This window comes from Salarias fasciatus, chromosome 2 (genome assembly GCF_902148845.1).
Source record: "Salarias fasciatus chromosome 2, fSalaFa1.1, whole genome shotgun sequence".
Lineage (NCBI taxonomy): Eukaryota > Metazoa > Chordata > Actinopteri > Blenniiformes > Blenniidae > Salarias > Salarias fasciatus.
In genome coordinates this window covers 29,365,442-29,388,595 of record NC_043746.1, presented here as the reverse complement: position 1 = coordinate 29,388,595, position 23,154 = coordinate 29,365,442, and the positions used below count along the sequence as shown (strand labels likewise).

The 23,154-nt window shown below is 46.7% G+C and overlaps 2 protein-coding genes across 2 annotated transcripts; one reads left to right on the top strand and one right to left on the bottom strand.

Annotated features, from left to right (window-relative positions):
* Positions 1-9,463: 9,463 nt before the first annotated feature.
* On the bottom strand, positions 9,464-10,755 carry tmem144b (transmembrane protein 144b). The gene is made up of 4 exons (XM_030102954.1): positions 10,683-10,755; positions 10,437-10,604; positions 10,229-10,351; positions 9,464-9,667 (listed from the first exon to the last, which is right to left on the bottom strand). Exons 1-4 carry the CDS (start codon positions 10,753-10,755, stop codon positions 9,564-9,566), a joined length of 468 nt encoding a protein of 155 aa, XP_029958814.1. The 3' UTR covers positions 9,464-9,563.
* Positions 10,756-12,065: 1,310 nt separating this feature from the next.
* Positions 12,066-19,762, top strand: gask1b (golgi associated kinase 1B). Its single transcript, XM_030107760.1, has 4 exons — positions 12,066-12,917; positions 13,809-14,026; positions 16,236-16,462; positions 18,855-19,762. The coding sequence occupies exons 1-4, from the start codon at positions 12,086-12,088 to the stop codon at positions 19,060-19,062; spliced, it is 1,485 nt and encodes a 494-aa protein (XP_029963620.1). The 5' UTR covers positions 12,066-12,085; the 3' UTR covers positions 19,063-19,762.
* The last annotated feature ends 3,392 nt before the right edge of the window (positions 19,763-23,154 follow it).

The following is a 23,154-nucleotide window of genomic DNA, read 5'->3' as shown; positions in this document are numbered from 1 at the left end:
CACTGTTTTGTATTGTGACTTTGTACATAGGTTGTGCCCCCCCCCCCCCGTTCTCCCTCTCTTTATCTTTCTCTCTTTCTGTCCCTGCTCTCTGAGCGTTTCCGTCCCGGTCCTGTCCGGTAGCCATGCCGGATGATAGCTTTAAATAAAGGCAGCAGCAGGAGGAGACTCAGTCTCATCCTGCTGCTAATATTAAAATCTGTTCGGATAGTAAAAGGCTACAATCATACAATATTGCACGCCCCAGCTACCGAACAGGACAAGGGAAAAAAAAAAAAAAAAAAAAAAAAAAAAAAGAAATCTACTGTGGTGTCATTCTGCCCTGAAAGTCCCACTCTGACGTGATTGGACGGTGGATTGATTGATCACTTCATGGCGTCCAGTCAGTGGAACGTCAGCTCAGCTTTGTTCGTGGTTTAAACATTATCGTTACACCGTCACGTGTCACGTTCACGTTTGGTTTTTATGTCTGTGAGTTAAAAGAAAAAGGTTTAAATAGGAAACATTTAGTGGTGATGGAAAGCAGGGGTGTTAAACAGATGGCTCATGGGCCAAAACTGGCCCGCAACAAGCCCCAAATCGGGCCACCAAACTTCAGTGAGAGGAGAAGTTTTCATTCTGCTCCAGTTTCATTAAAGGTGACTTTTTTTGTTGAGATTGGAGTCACTTCCTGCAGTATTTGTTTGTTTTTTTCTGAAAACATTTTCACTGAACAAAGGAAAACTTTACAGTTTAAATATAAAGGTTATTCCGGTCTTCCACTCAGGAAGGAAATGAGCTGCATGTGGCCTGAAAGGTGTTTAACAGCCCTGATGTAAATCAGAAAACTGGTTTCAGCTGCAGCGATTAACGTATTACATATTTAGCTTAAGAGAAGATGGACTTTATTCATCCTGGAGGAAAATTCTTCGCCAGAGTTCGACACACTCAATAAAAAATGAAGTAATAGAGAATATATATTACAAAAGCAAAGTATTATGTATGTGCTGAAGAAATGTGAGTAATTTCTTCATTTATAGTCAGAGATCGGACGAAGCCGTCGTCACAGAGACGACGACATGAGGAGACCAGGATGGTTCATCTGAATGACCTGGTATGAATGGGAAACATGGGAAATGATTATTTCAAGGTTCCCACTTTAGTAAATCAGTAGGAACTGGCTCGTCTGTCAGCGTTTGGCTTCACTGTGATCATCTGGACAATCAAAAGTGGAATATAAACTGATGTGCTACAGGCTAAACACTACAGGGTAACATGAATTCCACCAAAAGTAGAACTTACAAAATATCTGCTTTTTAAATCATTTAATAAAAATATATCATCCATTCATGAATGTCAGATTGGATGAATAAGATATATCACTGCAGCGCTGTTTCATTTATGTCACTTCCTTATATAAGTCATAACAACTAAAAACAGTGTTTTATATAGTAAATAAAAAGTCAAATATGACGGTGAGGACGTCCTTCTACATCCACTTTGTGCATAAACGTTCTCACTGATATGATTAATCTGTTAATCCCAAACGTCCGCTGTCCTGCCGAGTGTTTTCCCCTCAGTGTTCACTTCCTGAGCTCCTGTCTCGTTCCTGTGGTCTACAGCAGACAGCTCTGTCTCTCACTTCCTGTCTGGACATCTGGACATCGCTTCCTGCACTGATTTCCACATTGTGAAACGGGGAAGGAGAATCATTCTCGATATTGATCACGCACGTCGTCCCTGTGGACGGGGATCACAGTGTCTGGAAAGTTTCCGTTTATCCAAACTTAAATAGAAATCTGTGTTTTGGCCTGAAATCATCCCCACCGAGGACGATCTTCCTGTTCCTTTTGGGACCGTCTGTCATGCTGGAGCGGCTGAAGGAGCGGCGGTCTGTGATTATGACTGTAGGACTGTAAGAAGTGATGGTTGTGTTTGCTTCCTCCCATCGGCTCTGGATCAATATCAAGGCCTGGAAGTTAAAAACTGTGAGGAAGAAACGGAACTTCAGTTCATCTCAAAGTCAGCAGAAGTGCTTTGAGTGGGATCATTCCCTCTGAAGATGATGGGAACTCAGATCTACTTGACTGTTGGAATTAGAACTGCTAAACTAATATTTTGGAGTATCGGCTTGTCTCTGTTTAGCCTTTTCGTCCTTCAATCATGAAAACCTTCAGAAATCTGTTTGCTTTTAAAGAGAACACTCGTGAAGAGAAGCTCATAAATGAAAATGCTCAAGTTTTTCTCTTGAAAACGAAGAGCAGCATCCGTGGCTCGTCAAGGTCCCTTTTGTTCCATCTGGTAGTTTATTTTAAAAGGCCATGTTACAGATCTGTCTGTCGGTGGATCAGCTCACTGCCTGGTCTCCTTGGCTTGATTCAGGTTGTTTGACCAGCAGGTTGATCGGACGCTGAGTCTCACCCTGAACTGTGAGTCCTTCTACTCTGAGTTTTCGGTTTCAGAAAAGCTGATTTGAATCAGTTAGACCAGCTCTGAGTAGTTTCACCCTGAGCCACAACTTTGAATGGCCAGCATGAATCAAGTCCTGTTTCAACGAGTTACCATGGCAACAGGGAGGTGGAGGGAGGCGGCTTCGTTTGAATATGTTTTTATAAAGCAGTGTCAAAAAGAGGGAGAACATTCCTGCTTGGGTCAACGCGTCAGTTTGAACGTCGTCCTTTATAATCAGTAATGTTCCAGGAGAAAACTGCTTGAACTGCAGAGTTTTACTTCGTTTAACCTGACAGCAGCGTAAAATGAAATGTACCAACATTGCTCCAACAGGAGAAAGCTCGGAATAATCTAATGGGTGAACCGTCTGGATTCCATCGTAAAAAGTAAATATTCAGACTGTGTTTTGTGGTGCATCATGCTGCTTTCACACACATCAGTGTCTTCCCCTCGACAGACAGACAATAGTGTGACAGGCTGTCAGTGGGTTCAGCCTCAGGGAGGACACAGCCTGGTCAAGGTTTCCACGACTTCTATTCAAAATAAAAACACAGAACAACATGCACGCTGCCTGAGGAGCCTGCCCGGCTTCCCTTAGGCAGTAACCACAAACCAAAACCTAAAACCCCTGCAGACCGCCATCTGCCGTCTGACGCCTGCCTCGGTGCGTCAACGAAGCGCTCTGGGTCTACTCTGTGGGTTCTCTGGGTCTACTCTGTGGGTTCTCTGGGTCTACTCTGTGGGTTCTCTGGGTCTACTCTGTGGGTTCTCTGGGTCTACTCTGTGGGTTCTCTGGGTCTACTCTGTGGGTTCTCTGGGTCTACTCTGTGGGTTCTCTGGGTCTACTCTGTGGGTTCTCTGTGGGTTCTCCACTCCCCTCCTGGACAGCAGCAAGAGACGATCAGTTCACCCACAGCTGGATCCAATGATCCCTCCCCTCTCTCTTCTCCAAAAACTGTGCCGTTGTGGTCTGATTACCATCTCTTGACCAGTATTTAATTCTCTGCTACTCTACTGATCCTAATGGACTCCAATATAGCAAGACTGGGTGATTAAAAAAAAACAACATAGTTTTAAATGACAGAAATCTGCTCCACTAAACTCTGCAGCTGAATGAGTGAATGCTGAAAGTGAGTGGAGTCACAGAGAGCCTGGAATTAACCTGGACCTGTTTCGTTCCAGTTTGTTACTGCAGTGCCTGACCGAGAGGTTGAGCTTCCTCTCTGTTAACCAGGTTGGAGTTAGTCCTGATTCCCTCATTTCAAGATTAACAGACGTAAAGCAGGTTTTTTACGAAAACCGGCTTCGTGAAATGGACCCCAGTTCTGTTGGTAGATTTTAGTGATTTCTGAACATTTCTTCATGCATTTGAACCAAGAGATGATCTCAGTCTCAGTTCATTTTATCTCAGGCGCCACATTCAGCCCCGTTTTGTCTTGAGAGAACCGGACTGGGATGTAGTGACGAGACCATAGCAGGGAGGATCACAGGGATCCTGCCCCCTCAGAGGATCAGGGGTGAGCAACGTCAAAATTAAAAAAACGAAAACAAAAAACCCTAGAATATAATGTATGAATACATTTTTGAAGCAGGATTTCAGAAAGTATGCGCTTGTTGTCGCTCATTTGTTGATGAGCTGCTTCATGAGGTTGACCAGTTTGTCCCTCTTCCAGAGAAATTCACATAACAATAAAAATAAATAGATGAAAACATGCAGCACAGTAAACCATCTGTACAAAGCATCTCTCAAACTGGCTCCTTCACATCGGCATTAAATAAGGTTTTCTTCTTCTTTTTTTAGGTGGTGCCAACAGTAAGTTTAGTAATGTCTGGATTTTCACAAAACCAAACAACTGTTACCAAAAATTGCTCCAATCTCAGCATGAAACTCAACTTTAATGAAACTTTGTGGTGCAAGATCCAGTCAAATGTCCACAAAGCGTGTGTGACCGTTGCATTTAGCAGCTAGCGTTCATGACAGCATCACTGGTACCTCAGTTCAGTCGTGTCCTCTCCACTGGCCGGCCGGATTGGAGCCTCTTCTGGACCGGTTTAGGCCCACAGGCCTCTTGTTTGACACCCCTGATCAGGTACTTCTCACGGATTGAATTGCTCACATCCCACTGTTCTCTGGGATTTGTTTTGAAGTCTCAGGTAAAGCTTTTAAAATATAAATGGCATCAATAATATTCCAGCGCACTTTGTTTCATTTTTGGATTTGTGCCAATGAATAGATGAAAAACGGGGATCAAGGCCTCAGTCTGCCACACAATAAAAGAGGCAACGCGCCTCGAAGCCCGGAGCGATTGGACGTGGACATCAAAGCATGGTGGAAGTCCCATCAGCAGCAGCGAGCGCGCTCTGAATACACATGCACCGCACGCCACTGTTTCCACGGAAACACGTGACGCAGAAAGGTTTCAGGATTTCACCCATATCTAGAAGCTTTGCTCACAGTCACTCATTCACACCGATATGAAAAGCACCAATGATTCAACTCGGCCGGGAACGGATCGGATGCAGGAGAAGAACCTGACCTCTCTGGATGACTGATATGATCTTCATTTGGTGAAAACTAACAGCTCAAACAGTCCTGTTTTTACTAGAAATGACAGTTCAAATGAGAGCAAGTGTGAAGTTGGCTTTAATAACTGGTCCCTCGTTGGCCAATATAAGGTGAAATCTGGGTAATTTCAACCGGTTCACACACTTTTTCTTGCCTCTGAATGTGTGAAAATCCTGCTCCACACAGCGACCTCCGGGAACTCAGGTTTAACGGGTCGTCTGCGGTCACAGCAGAGACTCCTGTGGAATAAATGGCCCAAACTATCAGGCTGAAAAACAAGCTTTACCCTGAAAAATCAATGTCTGTTCATATTTTCATTACCTGTAAGTGTAACAATGTATATATATATTAAACAGAATAAAAAGATTAGTGATCCAAAGCTAATTTTGTTCTTGAAGAGTTCAGAAACGACAGATCGAAGAAGCATTGATGGAATAAAGGTGGTTCAGTTTCACACTTCACTCTCTCTGGGAGGAGGGTTTTTCACTCCAGTCCGTCCACCTTCCCTGTGTTTACTGTCAGGAATAAACCCAGGAAACACTCAGCAATTATTCAAACTGAATTAAGTGGGGGGGAAAAAAAGATTTTAAGGGAAGATATAAAAAAAAAAAAAAAAAAAAAATAATCACATCCTGCAAAGTTCAAATCAGTTTGAAAGTGAATGCAAGACGTTATTTTCATTCAGCGTTTGTCCCGGTTCACTGCTAAAACTCTACATGTGAAACTTTTACCTTGTAATAAGTGAAAAAAATCAGCTAACAAAGCAAGTGAGAACTGTCTTGATTTAAGAGGAGCTTTCCTAAAACAAGTCTTATCTTTCTGTCATATTTTCTAAGAGGATTTATCCTAAATCAAGTAAAATGAGACATTTCTCGAAACAAGTTTATAAAACTTGGTAAGATTTTGTCTTTTTACAGTGTTCTACTTCAGTCTGTTCACTGCAGGAAGATCAACCTAAAGCTTTCTTCATCTAAACACTCTGAAAGGTTTGATTCAGAACACCGTTTCATTCTGAATCTTCCTCACAAGAAGAAAAGTTGAATTTTAAGTCTGCAGCTTTTATTCATTTCAGTTTCAAAGCAGCTGTCAGACAACTGCAGTTTCAGGAGCATAAACTCCAAACTATGTGGAATATTAAAGTATTTCAGTGAGTCCAGAACAGGAACTGTTCACAATATCCACTCACCGATGTCTGACCTCCATCTGTTGAAATAGAGATTCCTCATGAAGACCTTGACGGCACCGAGTTTCTTCCTCTTATTCTGCAGAGATATTTCAACAGTACTGTTAATATTGTCCTGCTCATGTGGAATTGTTGGTTTTTTCCTCTGAAAGAGTCTGCATGACTGGAGCTACATGAAGTAATCAAGCCAGTTTGTGTGCAGTGGAAATAATGCAGACATACCTGGAGGAAAGCTACTCCAGCAGGGGGAGAACATGCAAACCACAAAAAAAAAAAAAAAGAGACCTGGATCAGTTTTAAGTGACTGAGGAGACGATGTCAACCAGCAGGTTAAACACCAGAATCAGAGTCCTGTTTAACGGCTCCGTTGTGAGGGGATCAAGACGTTCCATTAACTCCCAGGTCTGCTTTATGCAAACGAATATTCAGTGATGGAATGTTCCAGTCAAATGTCAGCCGTTTCTGTGGAAGGAGACAAAAAAAGCCACCTGCCTCTTCTCGCTGCAGCGACCTGTGTCGTCTCTCATTTTGTCAGCGCCGTCCGGACGTGACCTGCTCTCTGGAGCATAAATACCAAAACCCCGGCTAGAAAAACAGCCAACAGAACCATCTGCAAGTTTCAGGGAAAGGTCAGGAGGAAACTTCTCCCTCGTCGTTATCCGTCGGGATGACAAGCCATGACTCAGATTTTACATTTGTGTGAATTCACACAAAAACAGATAAACTTCCAACCACAGAGGAGCTTTCCAGAGAATCTTTTTAATGATCAAGAGAAAGAAACAGTAAATACAGGGATGCATCATGTCAGGAGGCGGTTTGAGGAGAGTGTTAACATGAACATCTGGTTTCTTTTCTCGAGCCATTCACAGTTTATCTAAAACCAGTAATTCAGTGGAAACGCAGCCGCTGCTAGATGGACTCCAGCCTGGACAGCGTGGTCATCACGGTGCCGATCAGCACCAGGCACATGGCCAGGATGAAGCGCAGGATGTCCGCAGGGCTCTGAGGGGAGAAAGCCCCAATCAGCCGAATACAATCCACCCTCCTCCTCCGCTGAGCCACAAATCAAACGCTTCATTCTCACCGTGATCTCCTTGAACACCAAGCAGGCCCAGAGTCCGGCGACCAGCCCGTAGCCCTGCAGGGACGGAAACGTCAGACGGCAGGGTCAAAGGTCCCATGTTCCTCTGCTTTCATTTAAAAACAGAGCCAAACTAAACACCATGAGCCTCGGTGGAGGAACAGTTCAGTTCAAAGGCTCTGCTGCACGTCGTCACAGGAGTCGCAGTCGTCTTAAAGGTTATTAACCTTCGCCGACCCCGGCGCCTTTCATTACGGTGGAAATTCAGCCTTGTGGCCACATGAAGCGCCGACTGCAGCGTCTCTGTAGAAATGAGTGTGTGTTCTTCACACAGGCGTCTGAACTTCGGGTCACTGCCTCTTATCACTTCACTGAAGGTTAAAAACAGATTCTCCTGACGAGCCAAAGCGGCGAGCGCCTCCCGTTCCCCGGCTCCGGCTCTACTCACCGCGGTGGTGATGGGGAAGGTGATGATGGGTCCCAGGTAGCTGTTGGCCAGGAAGAAGCAGTGAGACGCCACGGCCCAGAGGAACCCGGACAGCACGGCTGCAGGGCAGAGAGACACCGTCACGCTCCGGGTGTGATGGAGGTCAGAGGGCGGGTCTGCTCGTGTTGAAGTCTTTGATTTGGAAAATGTCTGAGATATCTTCCTTTGTGCACTTCACTGCACCGAGGCATTTAATGCTTTGCTTCATTAGCAGGTGAAGATTTTAATTAACACTGACATTTCATGGAGGTATTGTGATTAAATGTCTCCAGATCAGCTCTGTTCTTACCAGACCAGGATAACCACAATGCTGGGATTATCTGGATTTAATTGATCTGCAACAGTCTGGACTAAAACAGGTCGAAACAAGCAGCAATGATGTGAAGAAACTAAGAATCAGCAGCATCTCTGTCAGTTCGACTGGAGAGAAGACAGCCTGCTTATCGTCTCTCCAGGAGGGAAAACCACCGGACAGAATTCTCACACTGCAGGAGGCTTTCAGGCTCCAGCAGACGGTTCAGAGGAAGCTGCTGCTGCTGCTGCTGCTGCTGCTGCTTCCCCCGAGCCACCGAGGGTCAGACCCCAGCTATTATTAGACACCGAGGAAACTTTTCCTGCACCGCCGCTCAAAACAGCAGCTGGTGGAGAGAAGAGAGACCAGCTCTCTGCTGCTGGATCAGAGGCTGGAGCTCCAGAGCAGCAGAGAGGGAAGTACTTCACCAAATATCAGCTTTAAATCTGAAGCAATCAAATTATCAATACATCTACCAATAAACCAATATCCAGAAGTGGGAAAGTAACTCCTGCAGGAGCTTTTAATGCGACAGTCACTCCAACACCAACGCAAAATTTGAATTCTCTAACTTCCTGCTTTGGTTCCGGTGAAACCGATGGAGGTGAGGAACGTGTGTGAACCTGGCAGCACGGAGTTGGCGTAGATCCTGGCTCTGTTCTTCATCACGGCGCAGTAGATGAAGAAGTGGACGCTGCTCGTGGCGAAGATCCCGCAGCACACTGCGTACAGGTAGTTCAGTTCTGCAGGGAGGAAACCGCTCACGTTGAGCCTCCGGTCCATCCACCAGAGACAGAACCTGAAGAGGAGCCTCACCGAACAGACTGGCTCCGTAAAACACACTGTCGGTGTGTGTGGAGTGGTTCTTGATGTACAGGATGGGGATCAGGGTGGAGCCGAAGAGGAGCCCTTCTGCCACAGCCAGCAGATAGCCTCTGGGAAACAAGATGGAACGACCAAAAATACATGTGTTAAAGAAAAGTACAGAGCATAATCTGCTGGAAAATAAGAGTTTCTGCAGAACAGATCATGACATTTAGAAACGGCAGGTTGAATCCAGTGGAGGAGAGCTTCACTCACATCTGCTTCCTGGTCTTTGGATTGAGTTTATCGATCCAGTATTTAGAGTGAGGATGTCCATCAGCTCCTGAGTAGCTCTTCTACAGACAGAGGAGTTAAACAGAGCAGGTTGGCTGGAGGGGATCGAACCCTGAAGGAGGAGCTCACTCTGCTCAGGAGCAGCGGGTCCGACTCGCCGCTGCAGTGGCACTCCAGAGACGTGTTCACGAAGAAGAAGGTCAGACCGCTGGACACATTGAAAACAAAGACATGATTCAAACTGCTTTTGATCCAAGCAGGAGCTGAAACGTGGCGCTCACCTGAGCAGACAGACGCCGGCGCCCAGGTAGTTCAGTACCGGTCGGGGAACAGTCTGCGCTTCGATCCCAAACCAGCCGAACCTGCAGAGAGCAGCCGGTTGTTGGGTTGAATGAGAAAGATCCACGGATCATCAGGCAGCGGGGCTCACCGTGAACTGGCCCAGCCCATCATCAGACTGAAGGAGCCCGAGATGAGCAGCGACAGGCCCAGGCCGATGGCCTTCACCGTGGGGATGACGGCCGAGTTCGCTGTGGAAGACCAGAGACGGGCAGAGCCCAGCAACTCCAGGGACCATTAAGACAGAATGTTACGTCTCACCAGCGCATTTACTGAACAACAGATTTCACTTGTTCGGAACATTTCAGTCCATCTAAATATGGCCGAACATGACGTACACAGACATCCATTTGCATTTGTCCTTGACGTTTCGTCTACTGCACACAAAAACAATGTGTACTCAGAAGGTTTTCCTATTTCCACTGGAAACTTTAATGGACTCCGGCTCAAACCTCCATTAGGTTTGATTCAGCTCTTATTCGGTGCAGTTTACTATTCTAGGTTAGTGACAGTAAAGTACATCAGCTCTCTGAAAGAGTTTCCCAGATATCTAATGAGCTTCATATTCCATTAAAAGTTGATTTTAACTACAAGGTGACGTACCATTTATCAAGTTCTTGTTACACAGCTTTTCTTTATACAGGCTTCAAAAAGAAAGAGCCCCAAAAGGCTTGAAGACTGTTTGCAGACAGGAAGTCTTTCCGCCCAGCAGCATAGAGCTCTATGAACATGGTGTGTTAGGATGAACCTACCTGTGGCCCAGGTCACGCCCCCGAGCATGGCAAAGGGGTAGAAGGTGGGCGAGTTGAGCAGCAGGTTTCCCACCAGAGCCACCAGCCAGATGGCGGCACAGGTCACCCACTGGAAGAACATCCCTGCAGAGAGGAGACACGGCGTCACCACGTCCAGCCACGCAGGGCCGGAGCGACCAGAACGCCGCCACCCCACCGCCACGCTCACCGTCTCCTGCGTCGATCTTCTTGGCGGGAACCACGGAGCTGCCGTACAGCACCACGGCCACCATGTTGACGGCGAAGCCGCAGGCGGAGCGGGCCAGGCTGGAGTTGTCTGAGGAGTTGGCGGCTGCCTGCAGGGAGCCGCCGGCGTTTCCGTCGCCGCCCTCTGCACCTGCAGGAGGTTTTCACAGAAACACGGTCACGCCGTTCAGCGCAGCGGCTTCACACAAACCGTCCGCTCTCTACGTACCGTCGGCGTCAGGAAGACGCCAAGTTAATAACGTGACACATAAAAGCAGAGTGGTGCATTTCACTGTGAGCATGCTGCCAGGGCGGGCCGGGTTTACTGGAGGCGCCCAGCCGCCGCTCACTGGAGGCCTTTTGAGCTGCAGACTCAGAACTCAGCCAGCTGCTGCCAATCGCCTCGTCAGTCAGTTCACGAGGCAGGAGGGCGGCAGAGGGCACAGCTCCAACAGGCTGTTGTTATTCAGAGTCTGTCACATGCATATATTAAAACAAGCACTGCTTTTCATTTTAAATCTAAAAACAAATCTAAATCTTGGACTTGTACTCGAGGTTTTATTATTCCCATTTTTAAATCCAATATAGTGACACCTGATTTAAGAGAACTTTGGCTTTTTAGTGTTTCTGTTCAAGTAATGTTTCTTGAGAGAAGTAACAAGTCTTTTTACTCTCTGATCTTTATTTATATCTTTGGTCCTGAATTTGTGCAAAAGTCCCTCAAAGTAAGCCGGTACTTAAATGGGTGATTGAGTAAATTAGTGAATACATTTTTCAACATTTAATTTGTAATGGTCACAGATGAACCTTCACAAACTGCTGGAAGGTCCATGGTTTGAGTCTCGGGTTAGTTTGTTTTTCCTGGATGGCTTTCTCCGCACCAAATGACCCTGTGGCTGAAACAGTGAGGTGGGATGAGCTCCGTCACCCTGCTAAGCTGGGAATGAGATGGATGGACAAACAGACAAAGAATACTGAAACACATGTGACCAATGTAAACTACAGGTGTGTTTGCAGCTGTTTTTATATTGTTGTAAAATCACTGCAACAATAAAACTAATGTGCAAAAAAATTCCTCTGAAGCTGAAATGATGGTGAAGGAGGTTTATTTTTACCACATTTAAACAAAACAGGCTGCAGCAATAGCTCACTGCATAAAGCAGCTTTCTTCATCCAGACCAGGAAATCCTGTTTGCACAGATTTCTTTTCAGAGGATGTGAAGAAATGTGAGTTTCCTGCTGTTAATAGTTTCCTTTTTGCACCTTCACTGTTTCCTCTCTATTGTGCGTAATTTAAAAAAATAAAATCATCAGTTGGATTTGACCACCAGGTGTCGCCTGATGCGCACAAACGACTCATTTTACTTCTTTAATAAATGTGTAACTGATCATACTTATCTTAAGTTAATTTCATATAAACAGACTAAATGTTCAACTTAAAAATGCCGACATTACGCACAGGTCTATTGTTGATAGTGTGGTTAAAGTTTTAAAGTTCAGTGTGTGTGTGTGTGTGTGTGTGTGTGTGTGTGTGTGTGTGTGTGTGTGTGTGTGTGTGTGTGTGTGTGTGTGTCCGTCCTCCTCTCCATAAAGAGTTTGGGAGGCTGTGCGGTGACCATGGCCTGAGTCCTCATGGGGAAGCCTCGCGCTCTCTGGCTCCGCTTCCCTCTCTCAAACTTTCGGAGGTGTCCACTTTCTAGAAAAACTTTAGCGATCGCCGCCGCGTGCGCGCTCTACCTGTGCTTCGTGGTCTCGCGGGTCGGGTACTCGCAGCTGCACCGGGGCAGGAGGATCGACGCGGAGAAGACGCAGCGCGCGCACGGACCGGAGCGGCTCCGGGGGGACGGCGCGCCCTCACAGCAGCCAGCCGGGGCGGTCCCGACCCGGTCCAACGTGGTCTACATCACGCTCAAGTCCAAGCGGCTGAAGCCGGTCCACATCCGAGGAACCGTGAGGCCCAAGCTGAGGAGGAAAGTCAGGAGGAGTCAGGCGGACGCTCCGTCTTTTACGCAGAGCAGGTTTGGCGCAGGACAGACCAGGCCGGACGCCGCGCCTCAGGAATCCTGGAGAGACAGCAGGGATCTACATTTCAAGTCACTGCAAATAATTCAGAAATCTCCTCGTGATGGGGAAGCGGGCTCTCGGGTCAGCTCGATCCGGATCTACGGAGAGAGGGCACCGCCGTGGTTCAGCGCGCAGGACGTCCGCGCCATGCGCTTCCTGGCGGACGCCAGGGCTTCACGCGTCACGGAGGTTTCTCACGGAGGATCCGCGCCGCTTCTGATATTTGAGGGGGAGACCGGCGTCCCAGCTGGCGGCCAGAGGAGCGGGGTGTGCGGGGGGCCGTGTGGGGTCATCCACAGCCCCGTGGATAACTCCGAGGTGTTCGCTTTCCATCTGGACAGGGTGCTGGGACTCAACAGGACGCTGCCCGCTGTCAGCAGGTCCTTCAGCTTCCTGCACGGTAGGTTATCAGGAACCACCAGGACTCTGGTTCTTCTGTCCCTGAGTGACCTTTTTCTGAGCTGGACTGGAATTATGGCTTCATTGTCCTTAAGGCTCCAGTGATTATAGTCATCATGCGGAATAACCCTGCAGCACACCTTTAAAAACATCTTTCTTCACGGTTTATGACCTAAAGGTGCAACTGAGGCTGTAAAACATGAATGAACTTATAAAGTCAGTGTTGCTGCTGGTTTTTCCACTAAACCCTGTCAGTCTGCCAGTTCAGCCCATCCTGTTTACCCCTGCAGTACACGGTCACTCCACCAGGTGGTGTGTTGAGTTCCTGGAAGAGGCAGCAGGCGATTACAAGGAGAAGGTCATGGGTTCGAGTCCAGGCTGGCCTCCAGCTCTGCAGGCTGTTGTGCTTCTGGAACATGCGCTCCACCTGCCGTCATGGACAGCGCCACCTTGAGGCCGATGTGGTTACTACGGCCGTGTCCGCCATTGCTGTGCGAACAGATCCCAAAACACAACCGCAGTGTAGATTTTCACTGAAAGCATTGAGCTCTATCGGGGCCTCTGCTGGCGGCGGCGCCCCTCATGTCAGCAGGACAGCAACAGAGTTTACAAGAGTTTTTAAAACATATACATCCAAACTTTTATTAGTCTAAAAGAACATTAAATAACAATAAAAGCATCTTTAAAGGACTTGTATTTGGAGTTAAATTTCATATCCAGGGACTTTCATGTTTAAAATCCTTCAGAAGTGGTGAACGCTGCAGTCCTCTCTTCCCTCAGTGGCGTTTCTTTGCGTCGCAGCGCCGAAGCTTCTCTTCCTGCAGCTCGATGCCGTTTCTAATGAGATGCTGGTGAAATGATCCCAGACGTGTGTTCTCCCCTCCCGTTCCAGACGGCCTGTCCTGCCCCGTGGTGCTGTGGGACGCCTCCCTCTACCCAGAAGGCCTTGCTGCGGGCCGGGCCACTGTGAGGCTGACGTGGAGGGAGTACCAGAGCTCTCTCAAACAGAGGTGCTGGCACAGGAACACCGTGCCCAAGGCCGACTCCGGCTGCTCCAGCATCCACCACTACGAGTGGAGCAAGCTGGCCTTCCTGGACTTCCTGCTGCAGGTGAACAGATCGTCTGATGAGCGAAGCCGTTGGTTTCAGGATTCTAAGCTTCCTTTTGTGTTTCTCTCAATATTTCTCCTCATAAATGACTAAATTCTTTTCCTGAACATCAGGATTTTCCAACAGCTGCTAAAACTGAAAAAGTGCCCAGAGACCCACTGAATGGATGCTCTGTTCTCTGAGTGGGAGGATTCACGGAGCACAGACAGACAGCGGTGCAGTGGGCAGCACGGTCAGATGGTCCCGGTTCGAGTCCATATGGACTGTTCTCACCGTGTGTGAGACGTCTGGTGTCCAACAGTCCAGGACAGACACAGCATGTGTGGACCGAATATGATAAGGTTATTAACTGATGTGATTTGAACTGGAGCAACAGATTCATTGTTTTTATTCATGTCGTGAAAAGATAATCATCCCTCAGACTGTGTTTTCTGTGGACCAGAGGCCTCGTTTGAACTGAGATCCACTGGAGGACTGAACTGTTCTAATATGTCCAGTCGAGACAGCAGCATGGAAACTCTTCCACTGGATTATACTTGATTACTAGCCTGTAAAATGGTGAAAAGATAGAGCATCTTCCTTTAACATCCGGATGATAGAGCATCCCCCTGTTGCTGAACTTTGGCTTTTAACTGCAGTTATATTTACTGCAATTGTAGTTAGTCAACAGTGAGGTGTTGGTAAACTAACTATTGTCTTAATTTCAAGCTACTAGTAAATTTCTAAGCTTTTTTCAAATAACTTATAACTCCACTCAGTCACCAGTTACTGTTTTTTTGAACACATTGGGTTTTCCCCAGTTTGATTGAAATGAGTGTCATCTGGTTCAGCAGGGATCCAGGAAGTGAGCGGAGCTGCTGTCCACAGAGTGATGACGGCTGCTAGTTGAGCTCTGGATGCTTCAGGCCTGCAGACATAGGAATATACTGACCTCAAGGAAAACAGCGCTCCCTGTCTGGAATATTGACTTCAAGAAAGCGGGATGTGGCGTTGGCATTGGAATGAGAGGAAGCCGGTGTTATGTGTTCATCTAGAGGAGAGTCCTTGTGCAGAATCACTCGACTCTCATTGATGAGCTTAACTTAGCAGCGTTTGTGTCAAAGAAGAAACGCTTTATCATCAGGTGGAACTGAAAGTCTGATATGAGGTGACATTAAATGTATGAGAAGAATCTGGCTTCGATTCACCGCCTCACCATCTGAGACTTTCCTCCGTCTCCTAAGTGTTCCTGTGCAAAGGTCAAAGTTGACGGACTGATTCCCCCACCAAACTAATTTCTATAGATCATGTTTGCGTCAGCAGGGGTGTGCTCATCCTGGTCTGTCCAGAAAGGAGCTCCAGATGGTGAAATTAAAAGCAGTCGTGAATAACTGGCTTCTTGATTGATTCCTGCAGATTTCAGTGAAGGAATCAGGAGTTTTTAAGAGCATCTCATAATTCATCTGATCCAGACAGGCTTGTGACGGATAAGAGGCAAAACACAGAGACTGAGGACACGTTCAGGTTGATTTAATCTCTTCCTGGTTTAGTATCTCTTCAAGACTGTTTCGTGGTCACACTTTGGATGCTAACGGGAAGCTTTGGGTTCAGTCATGGCGGCTGTAACTGAGGGATGAAAACTTTCCACAAGGCCGCTGTGACAGTAAATAGAGCTTCACAGACTTGTGCTGTATTTCCTCTTTCTGCATGATTTTAAATCAATGAAACTCCTCAGCTGTTCGATGCTTCCCTTTTCCAGACGTCTCTTCATTGCTGTCTTGATGAGAGACTTCCTCTCATCCATTACTGAGTTCATCCACACTTCATCATTGATTTCACGACAGGTCGGTAGGAAACTCCAGACCTTTTATTACAAGACTGCCGAGAGAAAAAACAAGGAGGGGGCAAGAAAACTGGAACAACTTTCAGACTCCCTCTGTGCTGACGCTCACTCTCTTTCCTCTGGCTCCATCCTCACCTCCGCCACCTCCACCTCCTTCCCTCTCTCTCGCCGCTCTTATCTTATCTCTTGTGAGGAGCCCTCAGGGTCTGAGAAGCCAAGAAAAAAAAGAGGGAAAAAATCATGGAACAAGCTCCATAAAGTTTGTGCATATCTGTGCAGAGCCACATTCTAGAAACGTGACTCCAGCCTGTAGATGTGGAACACTGTGGCGTGTTTTCCTGGCTGTGAATCCTGAAGGAGCGTCGCCGTGTCTGGTGTGTGTTGCAGATCCATGGCCGCCTGGACCGGAGCTGCTGCGGCTTCAGGCCGCGGCGGGAGGACGCGTGCGTCGGACGGGGTCAGCACGCCCAGTGTGCCGACCAGGACCGCATCCAGCTGGAGGATATCGTCCACCGGGGACACGACCGGCGGCGCCTGGTCTTCGTCAACAACAAGGGATTCTTCGACCGCAACGAGGACAACCTGGACTTCAGGCTGCTGGAGGGCATCAGGGAGTGAGTTATCTCCGTCACACAGACGGAACAATGTTGATTCAATATGTTGACATATGTTGATGTTAACAATTACAGGTGAAAGTGACTCCGATGTCAACATAAAGTCCATTTTAATGAAGCCTGCTGGTGTAAAATCCACTAAAATGTCCCCGAAACTCCTTTTCTGTGTTTTATTCCAAACCCCCCCTGACAGCATGGCTTTGAGGCTAATGCTAGTTTTCCATCTTTCATGGCAGCTTCACCGATATCTCGCTTCAACTCTGTGTCGAGTTGCGTCTGCTGCTTTAACGAAATTTGATTTTTTTTTTTAAGTCAATGTTATCTTTGAAATATTGACATTTTGCTGGTGGTTGGGCCGGATTGGAGCCTCTTGTGGACCGATTTTGGACTGTGGGCCTTATGTTTGACACCCCTGTGTGCATAAAAGGTCAAAAGTGCAAAAAATGGTGAAATTCACATTTGCACGAGGATCAGAGAATTTAAAGATTTCCTATTTCCTGAGCAGTCGGTTTGTGACGGTCTGCAGCAGCATAGTGATGAGAGCAGCCTGTTTCTGTAACGCAGATCTTTACCGGCTTCCCTCCCAGTCCATATATCGGCGTTCTGTCCGGCCGAGCGGGGAGGGAGCTACAGCAGCCACTTTCAGATCAGATAGAATGTTCAACAGAATGAGACAGTCGGTGTTGTTACGCTAAAGTCTAAAAATTCAAACCTCTTCAGTGGAATCACGTCCCGTCGTTCCTCTTTTCAGTTCAGCAATACAAACATTTCCCCGAGGTGGCCTGCTCCTCTCCAGGCAGCGATAAAATAAAACCCACTTCAAACCCAGGAAACCGGCCGGCGAGCGGTTATCTCCTCCGCAGCCTCAGACAAGCACTTCTCCGCTTGTTTTTCTGTTTGTTCACTGCAGGAACCTTTGCTGTATTGTTTCATTCCCGTTGAAAAGTTAATGAGCTGTTTCTCGCCCACGTTCGGCTCCGACTCGACCGCCGCCTCTCATCAGGCACTCTGTCTTAGCTTCCATTTTAACTCATGCTCCACTCGAAAAGCCATCCAGAAAGTAAAGAACCTTTAAAAAGAGTGGAATAGCGGATTAAATCCTAACCTGTAATTTCCCTGACGTTGACATTTCAGTTCTAGAAAACTCCTCTCAGACATGTGATTGGGTAACTTTGATTTCCTCTGCCAAGAAGCAAAGAGCCGAGCTGCACGGCTTTTCTCAGCGGTGAGAGTTAAGAGGAATCCTGCCAGTTTAAGCTGTGGAAACGTTTCCTCACCACCGTCTCTGTCGTTTCTCTGGGATCCAGAGTTTCATGGTGTTACTGTTAGCAACACAAACAGAAAGTGTTTGTCACGTCTGTGTGAAAGCAGATGTTGGAGCAGTAAACATGTCAGCGGATGTTTGATTTATATCACTCTGACACGATGAGCGAGCGATTCCCTCAGGATACAGGCTGCAGCCGAACTCCGATCGCTTTCAGGAACAGAAGAAGACGAGCTGGAGCTTCTGAGCGTGGCTGAGCGTTCAGGAGTGGAGGAGCTCCTCCGGCGGATCAGACGAGACTCCAGTTTGCTGTTTTAGTGCCGACATCAAAAAGCAGGAAGGTTTTGAGTTTAAACTCGCTGATAAATATAGAAGGAAGTGACAAAGTGGTGTAGAGCAGCAGTGTCGAACACATTTGACTTCAGACGGTAGAAACAGTCCAATGTAGCCGTCAGAACCCTCATATTTAAACGGTAAAGATTTTAATAAAACCAACTTAATGAAAACTTCTGGTGCAAAATCCAATGACATCCTCGAAACTTCTCCTGCAGCTGTTGCATCCTGGGTGTTTTCTCCAAAAGCACGGCTCTGAGGCTAGCTTGATAGCATCCAGGTAGCTAGCTTTAACGTTAGCTTCAGCGGTCTCTGGGCTGGGCTCTGGGAGTCGAGTCGAGTCTGCTGCTCTGCAGGGAGCATCGCACCGAAGCCTCTTGCGAGCCGGTTTTGGGCCACGGGCCTTATGTTTGACACCCCTGGTATTCAGGCTGTGTCAATAAATGCTGGTGTGAATGAGAGTTGGTGTAGGTGTTCATCCTGAATCCTGTCCTCTGCTCCTCTGCTGACACACTGTAAGAACATGTTCGCCTAAATACAAAATAACAGTAAATTAAAGAAAATGTCTCTTAAAACCAGTGAAATGATCTGTCCATGCAGCAAGCACATTTTGATATAAGAATTTTAAATCAAGAAATAAGTCTCTCTATCTTAAATCAGGTGGGATGAGACATTTTGACTGAAAACAAGATGAATGGACTCGTTAAGAGTTTGAGTTTTTGGAGTTCTTGCGGTGCGCTGGACTGGGTCCAGTGCTGGACTGGATCATGTGACCAGCCCTGGCCGTGTGTGCAGGTTCCCCGAGCCGGCCGTGTCGGTGCTGCGGGCCCAGAAGCTGCGGGAGAAGCTGCTGCAGTCGCTGTTCCTGGACCAGGCGTACTGGGAGAGCCAGGGCGGCCGGCCCGGCATCGACAAGCTGATCGACGTCATCGAGCGGAGAGCCCGGGTCCTGCTGACGTACATCAACGCCCACGGCATCCGGGTGGTCCCCATGAACACCTGACGTCTCTCACACAATTTCTGAATCAATGGTGACCAGTTAAATTGTCTCTTCTCTTATTCTTTACTCTGGTAAGTTAAAAACTGACATTTAGCTCACTTCTGCTTCACTCCTAAAGTACTTAAAGCAACATAACGGGGAGGGTGACACATCTGTTTGCCCACCAGCGTTCTGCTGGATTCACCACCTAATTAATTCTGCAATTTTCTTCAATGAGACTAATTGGGTTTTGCTCCTTCCTCTGTCTTCATTTCCCATCTCCCCGGTGGCCACAGGCTGTGCCACTTAATCACACTATGCTGTGATTAACCCCCCTCCTCCCGAGGCCTGTATTTAGTATTTGCCGGCTGTACGGCGGTTCAGATGATGGAGGAATCCCCAGCAGCTCCTCTCCTCACCGCGGCGAGGGCAGGAGGCTTTACTTGAGCGGATGATATTCACAGTGAAGGAGCTTCACGGCGGTGGAGCGCTGGATTCAGACCTGCTGAGAGGCTTTCTGTGTGGAGTTTGCATGTTTCTTTAGATAAACGGGTGGAGCAGCCGGGTGAGGATCCAGGCGGCTCAGAGGTGTTTTTAATCGGGTTCATCTCATTTTTTTTGTATGATGAGATGTTTGTGACTGAACACGGAGAGCTGACAAGCCACATGTTTGTTTGTTTTGTTTTTTATTAACATGCACTTATTTTCCTTTGCTTTTTTTTTCCCTCGTATTTATTTTTGTAAATTCTTTTGTAATTAATTGGAGGATGTAATTAAACTTTAACTCATCTCCAATAAAACCATCTGACTGGAGGCTTTTTCTTCGACATGGGGAGAGAACGACCTGCGGCGAGCCTGGCTCTCAGACCGCCGTGCGCGTGCACGTGCACGGGGCTTTGTGGGGTGTTTTCTCACTGGAGGGCCTGTTGTTTTAACCCCTCTGCAGCCGGAGGGTCCGGGCCCCGCCGTGTTTGTGTTAGAAAGACCCGTCCAGTTCCCAGCCTGCTCTGCAGCGGAACTCACTGTCTTTTCCGTGCACGTTCTCATGCGGGAACGTACGTGCGCGCGCACACAAAAGGTGACTTTTGACCGGCGCGAAGCCGAGGAGCCCGACCTTTGCTGACCTCTGCTCAGTGAAATGAAAACAGTACAGTGCTGCAGATGGAGGCCTGCAGGAGCAGCACACACACACACACACACACACACACACACACACTCGGCACACACACTCTCAACTCTGGGTTTGATAACAATACCATCAGCTGTAGAAGTCAAAAATTGAGTGTTAAAAACAATAAACTGCAAATTATTCCCATCATGACCAACTGGTGAGCTGGAAGCAGGACAGGGAGGAGAGGACAGGTGAGACCAATCAGGAGGGAGGGAGAGAGAGAGAGAGAGAGAGAGGAGGGAAATTCACACAAAAGGAGGAAGTCGGGGTCTGAAACAGGAGGGGAGAAAAGGAGAGTCCAAAATAAACCAGGAAGCGTAGGACAACAGTAAACCACTGACACGAAGCACAAAGAAATGAACTTGAATGATGAGACAGGATCTGTTGGGGACTCATGAACACACACACACACACACACACACACACACTGTGGTGACTCAGAGGAGACTTTCTCTTGTCCTGTTTGGTTTTAGTGGACAGAGGAGAGAAAATAACAGACCAATCACAGGCGTCATCCCAGTAAATGCAGCAGACCAGACAGAATATCTCTTTAATGATCTGTGAAGCGTTTACTGAACATCAGTGGTGCTTTGCAGAGACACTTTGTTCAGTGTGATATAAGCTGAGTAAACTTTTATGTCAGTATAAACTAGTGCTGTCAATCAATTTAAAAAAAATTAACTAATTAATCACAACTCTGACCACAGTTAATTGCGATTAATTATACAATTTGTGAATTTGCTACCAACACAGAAAATCACCAAAACATAAATGGCCACAAGAGGATAGTTGTAACATTTTCAAGCTTCAAAAGAAAAATGTAATCCTCATAATGCAAAAACAATGTCCCATAATGCATCAGTACTGCACAGGAATGGAAAAATGTCCCATAATGCACCTGCACAAAAACAATGTCCCATAATGCACCTGTGCTGCACAGGGATGAAACAATGTCTTAATTTCAGTAAAACGAGCTTTGTCTCTTAGCCAACTGCTAACCTTCATTCTGTGATTAATCGTCATTTAAAAAAAATTAATCTTTGACAGCCCTCCATGAATTAATTGCGATTAATGGCATTAAAATCTACAGCACCAGTATAAACTCTAGAGCTCTTGACTTCATACATTGTCACAAGTTTTAATTCCACTCATGAACCATTTTACTGTTAAATGTAGTTTGTATGAAATAAATAGTATTGAATTATTTTTCCATTTACAGCGTAAATATTTAAAAAGCTTCAGCAAACAGTGGCTCAGAATTCTTTTCTTAGAATTCCTCTTCTTTAAATCTAATACAGCCGTATGAAAGTAAGGTTTGACTGAATGGAGCTTCTCACTGAGTTTTTGCAGAATAAACCAACATAACCACGCTGCTGTACAATTACAGTCATTTAGCGGGTCGAGGAAATGAATTTGATTCTGAATCACTTCTTTTAAACCCTGAATAAATGTGTGAACAGGAGATCTGTACAGGAAACGAGCCCCTCAGAGTGAAACAGTCACTTTCCTTAGTGTTTGTTTCGCCCTGAGCACTGAAACGCTGTGCTGTGATCAGACGGTAAACGGGGTCAGCTACAGCGCTGACTGCCGGCGGGAAGCTTCTCTGGATGTATAAATTGCTGCGGCCTGCTGGGTCTTGTTGGCTATTTGTCTTATAGCTGCTCCTCACTCCACTGCGCTGTCCTGGATTCAGGTTCAGGTTCAGGTTCTGACGGGCCGTCCTCCCTCGCAGACGGCGCCAACAGGCTGTGGTGGTTGAAGCAGGTTAAGCTGCAGAGCTGTGGAGACTCGTTCTGATTTAAAGGAGTTTTGAAAAGGTCTTCATCTTAGGATTGTTTTAATTTTCCTGCCACCCTGGATCTCATTGGAGACAACAGCAACTGAAAAATGCTGATATTTTCTCAAAACCAAATAATTACGACTGGAAATGAGTCCAATCTGAACATAGAATTGTTTTTGATAAACCTTCTGGTGAAATAGTCAAAAATCCTCGTTTGTAAAAAGCACTGTGGAGCTTCGTTGCGTTCGTTCCGAGCGTCTGTCCATCTTTGTCCATTTCCCATGTCGGCGCAGCAGAAGTCCCTGAACACATCGCTAATAAGCCCCATTCGGTTCCACAGAATCATCAATCAACAGTTATCTTGTCAGGAACGTCACCGGCAGGACTGTTCATTCTGCTGGAAATGAGACTTTTTATTACTTCGTCATTTCAAGCAGAGAAAAAATGATGTTTCTTGTAGATTTGGAAAGAGGCTCTGCTTCATATGAGGGAGTTAAGTGCTGGGACGTCATTACTCTGCCTCTACACACACACACACACACACACACACACACACACACACACACATACACACCTGGGTGGTCACTGTCTAAACCTCCATGCAGATGAGCAGATAGTGAAAACCCTCCTCTCAGACACAACAGGAGGCTCCCGGCCTTGAAGCTCCTGAGCTGCGATAAGAAGGCAGGAATGTCAGCAGGGCTGCGATGGAGTCGTGTTAAAGCTTGTTTTTTCAGTCCTCTAACATCAGAATATAAGAGGCCTGGAGATTTACGTCTGCGTGCAGGAACATCTTTTGCAGACGTGGCCCGCTGCCAGGATCTGCCGCTTTTATCCTCCTGAATAAATCTCATCACACGGCACACGCTTTCATTTCAAGTGGATCTCAGTTTCCCATCACTGCAAATGACAGCCGTCTCCTTTTGTGAGTTTCCTCTGTCAAGGATATAAAGCCTTCATTTTCTTTCTTGCAGGTGAAATGTGAGTGAAGTTTCCGTGACTTTTTATTCATCTCTCATTTTGGTTTATCGTCACAGATTTGAGAAACTTTTGTAAAAAATCTGTGGCTTTTGTCTTTAGTTTTTTGACATTTTTATCATTCTCATTTGAAACAGTTGGCTGTTTTTAACTCAACAAATCACAATACTGTGACTGCGACTCCGTC